This window comes from Hippocampus comes, unplaced genomic scaffold (genome assembly GCF_001891065.2).
Source record: "Hippocampus comes isolate QL1 unplaced genomic scaffold, H_comes_QL1_v1.1 scaffold100, whole genome shotgun sequence".
Taxonomy (NCBI): domain Eukaryota; kingdom Metazoa; phylum Chordata; class Actinopteri; order Syngnathiformes; family Syngnathidae; genus Hippocampus; species Hippocampus comes.
This window is the reverse complement of record NW_017805282.1, coordinates 870,856-879,787: the sequence shown is the minus strand read 5'-3', so window position 1 is coordinate 879,787 and position 8,932 is coordinate 870,856. Positions and strand designations below refer to the sequence as shown.

The window sequence follows — 8,932 nt, the reverse complement described above, 5'->3', positions numbered from 1 at the left end:
CACACACACACACACACACACACACACACACACACACACACACACACACACACACACACACACACTCATACTGACCAATTCGTAGCATGAAGTTATTGAAGGACTGCTTGTTGAGGCTGTTCAGGGTGACTATCATGGCCAAAGCGAAGTCTGCCAGATCGGCGAGGTGCTGCCAGTGCTCAAGAAGCGTCTGCTCCTCCGGCTGCACGATGACACAAACACGGCACTTTTGCCAAGGACGCCAGTCTGTCAGTCGGAGCGCAAAAGACCTCCGTGTTCCAAACCTTGTGACGGCCACCATGTCCGTTTGAGCTGCTTTTCGGGGTGAGTCCCGACGCTGCCATGTAGGTGCTTCCTATTGTCTTGATCTTGGTGATGTTGCGGAACTCGTCCCTGTCAAGCAACTGTTGGGAGGAAAAGTGGACTAAAAATACACCAGGTTTGACAGCCATTTCAGTTTTGACAATATGGCAGAAGGTTATTAAAAAAAAACATATATACACACACACACACACACACACACACACACACTACTCACCAAAAGTTAGGCATATTTGGCTTTCAGTAGAAAATGCATTTCAAACCTTTACAGGTGAACTTAACATGACCTTCTTTCAGCTTTGGAATACACATGTCCAACTGTTAAATGTTTCAGTACTTTTGGCACGAGCTGCTGTTCTCTAGCGAGGAGCTTAACGGTCATAACAGGTGTTTGATCTTTGAATCGACCAATTCATGTCCTGGTTCAATTAGAGCTCGTGTTTAAACCGTCGTCCTGGTCATGATGTTCACATTTTGACATCATGAGACCAAGACGACACTTAAGAATGGATCACCAGTCCATTGTCATTATGATGCTTCAAACAGGACGTTCTCAGACGGAAGTGGCCACTGAGCTTACAGTGTCACAGAGTGTCATCAGCAGGTTGCAATAGAGAGACCGAGAGACTGGAAGAGTCACAGAAAGATGTAGAGGTGGACGTCCTTTGAGCTACATGCTATGCCGATGACCGCTACATTGTGAACAATACCCTGAGAAAGCGGACGATGAATGGCACTCAACTCCAGGCATGTTTCAGGAAGGTTTTTTTGGTTAAATGTCCTACTTTCGTGATAGAAAGCGGACGATGAATGGCACTCAACTCCAGGCACGTTTCAGGGAGGTTTTTTTGTTAAATGTCCTACTTTCGTTATATGATATGACTGTAGCGTGAACTTTTGACATTTTCCATACATTTCACCTAAAAGCCAAACTATATCCTGACTCACACTGTCAAAGTCAGAGATGATCTCGTTGAGGATCCGAAGGCACTCGATGCCTCCGTTGTTGATGCTCTCTTCTGTGTAGAAATCAGAGAAGTTGGGGATGGACGCGAACATCACGCCCACTTCTTCGTACGATTGACTGTATAGCTCCTGAAAGCACATGTTTGTCACCTTGCTTTGCTCATTTCACAAACACTCATTCATTGGATTCTTAGTCGGCCGAAGGCATGAGCCAACTAAGCACCTGCATGTCTGCTGGTGTCGTGACATTTTTCGAATGTAAAACATACACCTAGGATCAATAAAGGCAGACAACGCTGACCTCATCTCTCTTTTTGGTACCCAGGAAGTGCTTAGCCACATGCTCAGGCAACATGTTGGTGACCAGCGCTTCATTCCATCGTCTCATCTCCAGTACCTTCTCCTTCTGGTCATGCACGCCCACCTTCCACAGGAACAACTCTCTGGATTGGCGCTCCAACTGCAACCACACACAAGACGATAAATGAGGGCGCGGGCGTGTCCGCGAGTGTCCCTGAGAAGCGGAAAAGGACTTACTCACATGGCGGCCGAAGAGGTAAAGGCTGATCATCATCACGATGGTCATCGTGGTCATCAGGTACTTGGATGGTACCATGGATGCTCTGGAAGAACAACAGACGTTTTAGATTGTTTTATACGCTTTGTAAATTTGTATTCATGGTTACACTACACGTTAAAAAAATATCACAACTAAAATATATCATTTACTATAATAATGTAAAGCTTGGATTATTTTTCAGGGTTATGAATTTGATTGGCTATTTGTTGCTAGGCAGGATTCATAGGGCCTGATGGTAACTGTCCCAATGAGGGGGAAAAAAGGAATTTCATTCATGCGCTTTGATTTCCCAATTGAAACACTACTCTGTGTTACATATGAAATGTAAATAAATGAGAAATATACAAAATCTTTTGTTAAGGAAAAAAAGTATGAATTTATTTTAAAGGAATTCATTCCTCACCTGTATGATGCAAAGTGCATAAAGTCATAGAGATCATAGATCCCTCGCCAGCTGTGGATGTTGACGGCCCCCGTCGCCGTGACGACCAGCAGCATCAGGCTCAGCTTGATCAGGTGGCTGACCTGCACCAGCATGGCGGCAGCCATCAGCGACATCACGGCCATGAAGCTGTAGTGTTTCGGGTTCTCGGCACATTCGCCCAGGGCGTCCAGCGCCACGTCCGACGTGCCGTTGATGAGCCGCAAGTGTGGGGGAACGCAGCTGAGCTGAAAAAAATGGGAAGCAGTGGAAGTATATCCTTTGTCATTAACAATAACGTAAATTGGTTGAAAGAAAGCGGGACAGTGGCGTACTTAAGTAGATTTTTCAGGAGTGGTCTCTTGAGACACAAGTCACCCATGTAGACTAGTAAAATAACAATACTCAGTGGCATGTATTCTTTATCCTCTGTGAAGAATGGCACGAGTCCTGTGCTGGGGAACTGGGAACGTCTCCGTGTACATGTAGATCCGTCTCCGTCTGTCGGTATCGTTCTCCCCCCAGTTCGTCAAACCGAGCATTCTTTGCGTTTTATTTAATTGTGATGACTGTATGTTTTATCGAGCATCATTTTCTATTTTTCTTCCATCAAACGGCATGAGGGTTCTCCATCTTTATCCAGCGTGTGCTCGCAGTGTGACAGTTGACGATGTTCACTTGAGCGTCCTCCCGATTCCCGTCAGGTGGATAAAAGGCAGCCGCGTGTTTTACAGGCTCCGTTGGGGCCTTGGCAAATGAGGTTGCATGCACCGAGATAGATGACTAATGATGCCCACGGGGTGAGAAGCAAGTCAGGCGCGCCAAAGGCACTCAAGTGATGACAGGTGGCTAGACGGGTGTGAGGCTGAGTGGGTTCACAGGTGGGCGGATGGATAGGAAGCCTGGTTGCTTCCATTGGTGGGGTCGGGGCAATTGCACAGAAAATATTCGGGGGCAGGTGCTCAAGCCACCCTAAAAAAAGCCAATCGCAAATTACCCAAATTATTCCAACCATTTGGAAAATAAATGGGTGGGTCGATGGGTTGGTAATTGGATGGGTGTAAAAATGCATGGAGAGGTAGATACGTATTTCCGTAGACACTGTATATAGATATGTCAAAGCCACGTCTTACCATAACGGCGATCACAGCCATGGTGAGGACAAATATGGCCGCCATTGCCCATGCGTTTCTTGCCCAGCGTGTGCGGTCGATCCACAAAGAGAAGGACACCAGCTTCTTGGAAAAAAACTACCCGCAAAATTGTTATGGTCATCGTCACACGCAGAAAGATATGTTCGCGTGTTGCGTTTACCCTGGGGAAGATGGCAGCCAGGGAGCACACAGTGAGGATGAGCAACAGAACTTCTCCTATTGCGAGACTCACGTAGTTCGCCACCAGTCTGCACACACAACCGTGCAAATGTGATCATTTGGCTTTGACCGACAGTGTCCACGGAAAGCTCTTGGAGCATTAATTGGGGAAAACTGTCACCAGTGAGACACAGTCGAGGGCAGAACAAGCGCTGAAAGGGCTTTCCATACAGCGGCGAGTGAAAAATGAGAATGGCGGACCTACAGCGGGTCAATGAAGACTTCCACGGCGGTGATGAAGAGCAGCACGATTGCGCAGCAGCAGAAGGCCGCGCCGCTGCGCTTCTCCTTCTCCGAGGAGTAGCGCGCCTCCAGTTTGCCGTCCACAAAGCGCAGCGAGACAGGATGGAGCCGGTTTTTTAATCTGGAGGAAAGGGATGAACGGACGAGTGAAGTATTTCACTCGCGGGTTATGATGATCTCATCCGATCCTCTCACATTTGTTGTGTTTCTCTCTCCAGGAGCTCCCGCTGGAGTCGCATGTTGATCACTTGCTCTCCAACCAAGCGGCACCTCTGAGGATTGGGAAAGAGGAGGCAGGCGGGAGAAGAGAAGCGCAACTGATAGTATGCATTACCGGCCAGATCATTAGGCACACCTACAGAATGTGAGCCATTCATCCAAATGACGCCCTGACAGAGTGTGGCTGGCTAGTTAGCTCGCTAGTGAGTTAGTTTCGGATCGGGCCCTGGTGTCTCTAAAGTGTCAGTGAACGAGTGTTGATTTACCTCCTGATGAAACTCCGAGACCAGGGATGACGAGGGCATGTTCCCGTTTGATGTGGTGTTTATCAACTGCCGAGACTTTCTGGTTAACACAACACTGGATTTCTGGGATGAGGACAAACAGAGAATTTCCACTCACTAAATTACTGCTGGAATCCCGGGATCAAATTCATGACCTGAAATGAGAAGTTCCAGGAGTTGTGCACACTCACTTTTCGACTGAGTTCATCCGCCTTGTTTTCAGGAACCAGAACCAAGTATGTTTTGATGCCTTTCTCCAATAAGTACTCGCACCTCTCGCCACCGTTTCCTGGCTCCAGTTTGAACTCCCCGTGGAGACATTCCTTGGTGCTCTGGGAAATGTGTACTCGACTGCAGCACAGAAACAAGAATTTCCACTCACTAAATTACTGCTGGAATCCCGGGATCAAATTCATGACCTGAAATGAGAAGTTCCAGGAGTTGTGCACACTCACTTTTCGACTGAGTTCATCCGCCTTGTTTTCAGGAACCAGAACCAAGTATGTTTTGATGCCTTTCTCCAATAAGTACTCGCACCTCTCGCCACCGTTTCCTGGCTCCAGTTTGAACTCCCCGTGGAGACATTCCTTGGTGCTCTGGGAAATGTGTACTCGACTGCAGCACAGAAACACATTTCCCCCCCCCCCTGCCAATATGTATCTCCTACCCAGGAATGCCCCCGGACTCCATCTTATTGGCGACGGTAACATCCGTGGACCAAACGTCGAACTGCCAGCGTTTCTGGCCCAGCACTCCTCCCAACACGGTACCCGTGTGCACACCCACTCGCATGTCCACCTCCGTTTTGGTTTTCTCTCGCACGTAACTGACACAGCAATGGAAGGAGCAAAGAGTTGAACACAGCACGTCTCCATTTTCTTGCTAAATCCTTATGGACCATCATGACTGAACTATTTTTGGATTGTTAGTGTGGAAATAATTTTTTCCCCTCCCTTGGACGCCATCATCATTGGACATCAACTAAGTTGGAGGTGGCGAGCACTCACGAGATGGCTTCTACCATGGATAGTCCCATCATGATGGAGCAGGCGGCATGGTCCTCTCGGAAGTCCGGAAGACCGCAGATGCAGTAGTAGCAGTCACCCAGGATTTTGATTCGCAGTTGATGGTGTCGCTGTGAGATGACGAGAGGGAAGTCACGTCGTCAGTCACATCGCCGGGCCGCCGCCACCGGCGAGAACTCACTTCGGCCAGTTTGTCGAAGCGAGCGAAGAGCTCGTTGAGCAGCTTGACGAGCTCCTGAGCGCTGCAGCTGGAAGACAGCTGGGTGAAGCCCACGATGTCGGCAAACAGGATGCTGGAACAGGCGCAGGATCAGCCGTGCGCTTGCACTGCTGGTTTTGTTTTGAACATCGGAAAGTTTGCCCGACTTGAACTTGGAAGAAACGTGGCAAGTAACACAGTCCAAAGAGTTTCTGATGACTTTTTACACTTGAGATAAAATCAGCATCAGTTGAGACCTTGATTGTGATCTCGGCAAGGCAGAGCTAAATACATTTTACAAGAAATTCTGAGAACTTTCACAAAGGCTAAGGGTGAGTAGTACTGACTTGTGGAGTTATAGTGTCAAACTGTTTTGCACTACTTCAGTTTATCAGATTTTTTGAGATGTAGCTAAAATGGCACCGGATGACGCATTTTGGAGTATCACATGAGTTGCCCTTCCCCCACAAGAGAAGAACTTGAGCACCTCAACGCAATTGCGACCTGCATTTAGTTAGCTAGCTATGCCTACGCGCTGAAATTGCCCATTCCTTTGAGATATCTGCTGGTGTGGATAATTTCGAGTGCCTCGTTTTCAGCCACGAGTGCACGCATCTCACAGATGAAAGGCGGAAGAGCAAGATTTCAAAAAAAGATATATTGAACATGCTGATACAACGACTATCGTGTGGAAAGGGGCTTCGCACTGGCGTGGCCGTTTCTGAGCGCCTCGATGTCACGGCATGGAAAAGGCTCACCTGACGTGCTCATGACGGTACATGTACATGGTGTTAAATTGCTGCGGCTGCTGCTCCTGCTGTTGCTGGACTTGGTTCTCATTGGCCTGATTTTTTAAACCCTGCAGCATCTCATCCGCAATGTGTTTGGGCAGGATGGACAACAGTAACTCCTCCTGCGTTGTGAGAGTAGAAATACCTGTGCATGGGTGAGGTAGTCACGGCTCACGGTATACATACTGAACACAAACACCCTGTGCCGCCCCAGCTCAGCTAAACCAGTCAGGAAATGTTTCCAGAATTTTACCGTGCAACACTAGCTGTTAATGTACAGTATGTCTATCTTTTCTGGGCCAGGTTCCTTGATGAGTGCCAGGTAGTTGAAAACAACCACGTCCCTAATCAACCAAGGAACAGCAAGCGTAGTTAAACACTCGCAAATTGGCAGGCACAGGGTGTTCCTGTCCCTGTATTGAAGTGAATCACATACCTGCTGGGCGCTCTGCTCCTCTAGTGTGAGTTTAACCTCCAGGGATTGATGCGCCTCCAAAAAGGCCGTCCTGTACTTCCTGTCGGACATGTAGTATGACATCACCCCCACTGAGGCCGCACACAGGTACAGCATCACGTTGGCCGCGAGCTGCGATTAAAGCAACCGTGATATAGCAGGGTAAAACTGGACTTGGGGGTCCAGTGAGCGAGAGAGACAGACTTATATTCATTCAAGAGCACCACCACATTTACCTGCCTGACCAGCATCGGCCCTTGCGCGTTGTCCTCAAACCTCTGAGCCACAGTCAGTCCCAGCAGCAGGACGTGGATCCCGCAGGAGAGACCCGAGAGCAGGAGCAGGGCCGCCAGGTTGAGGGGCAGAGTCAAGAAGGCGGAGAAACTGAAGAAAGCCTGCCAGCCCACCGAGTCGCTGGCTTGAGAGACGTGCTGGAAGTTGAGCCCCGTATAGCACAGCACGTGGACGGTGACCATCAGCCACAGGACGTACGGCACGGCCCCTCGCCATACCGCCGACTCGGGTAGCTTCTGCCTGCGGTACAGCTCGTGGAAGACCAAGTCTGCGGCCAGCCCCACGACTGCAACGACCACCATGGCCCGCTTGTGCTTGGCGTACACGACGGCGCACATGACGACGACAAAGCTGTTGAAGAGAGCGGCGAATGTCATCAGCATCAGCATGTTCTGCTGCTTCCGCCGCCGCAAGTAACTCTGGTAAAGCCTCTCCAGGGAATCGGGGGTGAAAGCGGCGCGGATAGTTTGGAGCAGGCCACGGCTGGGCTGGAGTAGCGTCACACCGCGGGTGATGGCTGCAACACCAGGAGTCTGAGCTGAGAATACAACGGGGCACTCCGCAGTTTGCTCTATGTCACACACCCTGTTGGACATTTTGATTGGGATTCAAGCTTTCCTCTTTGCTTCCTCAAAACTGCGATGAGAATCCCGAAGGGCAGTCACGGATGGTGTTGCGGTACAGTAGACTGATGACGGGGCAGGCAGCTTGGGTTCAGCTCCCATTCAGTGATGACACGAACCATCATCTAGCTCCAGATTGGCAAGGGACTGAATCTGAATCTCAGGTCTTCCTGAGTGGAGTCTGCATGTTCTAGTCGGGTACTCCTGACATCCACAGTCCAAGAACATTTCTGGAAGGTTCAACGAAGCCTCAAAATCGGTCCTGTGGGGAACGAGATCAGTCGATGGTGCGTTCTCCTGTTTGCACCATGTCAGCTGGGATCAATTCTGACTTGGAAGTGACCGTGAACCGGATGAGCAGTTTTACAGAAGTCGCCGTATGTCCAGTCTCGGAGGTGGAGTCACCCAAGCTTCAGCAGCTTTCGCAATTTTGTGAAGTTGCCCTTACCTTTGAAGAAAGAACTCCTCAATTTGGAACGTACTCAGGAAACTTCACAAATCATCCGGGAAAAATAAAATTTGACGTCTTCCCTTTGGCAGGTGTCGTTCGTAACGCTGCCATAGTCGAGCAACAAGATGTTGAACCACCAGTGTGTTTCCTTTAGCATGCTGTATCAAAACGGCTTCACCGAAGGTAAAATCTGGAAAAGGAGAAGAAACTTTTCATGACGTAAAACAAAGCGCTATCCCTAAAACACCGATTTGCCCGATTCCATGATCCGATGCTTATTTGTAGCTGCCGCATTTCCTCCCTCTCCTGCGCTCCTTGTTCTTGGCATCCTCTGTTACTGTTGCTACGATGAAACCAAAGTAACTGTCTCGTCTTGGGAAATGTGACACTGATGGTGCGAAGAGGCGTGTAAGAGCGTACTCAAGAGCTTCAACAACCTATCGCGGGTTTCTCCTGGGGCATAATCAAGTCGAAATATTACGATGTTCATGTTTGGAACTTCAAAGTACTTCCGGGCTAAAACCAACGAAATAAGCATATTGTTGATTTCATAAATTCACCACATAACCACCGGTACTTCCACAGTCTCACATCTCCACAGATCCACTGCGCCCCTTGTGTCTCTACCCCAAGGGGTGCTAACAGCTACTGCAATGACTTGTCTCCATGGCGATTCCTCTCTTTACAC

The 8,932-nt window shown here is 49.0% G+C and overlaps 1 protein-coding gene across 1 annotated transcript in view; it reads right to left on the bottom strand.

Moving 5' to 3' along the window:
* The window catches only part of LOC109516699 (adenylate cyclase type 3-like), an 11,126-nt gene extending 2,194 nt beyond the window's left edge, over positions 1-8,932 (bottom strand). Inside the window, exons 1-18 of the mRNA XM_019871440.1 lie at positions 7,113-8,932; positions 6,859-7,008; positions 6,390-6,544; positions 5,614-5,725; positions 5,415-5,542; positions 5,075-5,233; positions 4,863-5,022; positions 4,390-4,491; positions 4,100-4,176; positions 3,867-4,025; positions 3,603-3,690; positions 3,422-3,538; positions 2,271-2,536; positions 1,829-1,910; positions 1,589-1,747; positions 1,270-1,416; positions 285-404; positions 76-202 (exon numbers count right to left, since the gene is read on the bottom strand). Of these exons, the coding sequence (XP_019726999.1) occupies positions 76-202; positions 285-404; positions 1,270-1,416; positions 1,589-1,747; positions 1,829-1,910; positions 2,271-2,536; positions 3,422-3,538; positions 3,603-3,690; positions 3,867-4,025; positions 4,100-4,176; positions 4,390-4,491; positions 4,863-5,022; positions 5,075-5,233; positions 5,415-5,542; positions 5,614-5,725; positions 6,390-6,544; positions 6,859-7,008; positions 7,113-7,766 (2,962 nt within the window). The 5' untranslated portion in view covers positions 7,767-8,932. The remainder of the gene's footprint in view (positions 1-75; positions 203-284; positions 405-1,269; positions 1,417-1,588; positions 1,748-1,828; positions 1,911-2,270; positions 2,537-3,421; positions 3,539-3,602; positions 3,691-3,866; positions 4,026-4,099; positions 4,177-4,389; positions 4,492-4,862; positions 5,023-5,074; positions 5,234-5,414; positions 5,543-5,613; positions 5,726-6,389; positions 6,545-6,858; positions 7,009-7,112) is intronic.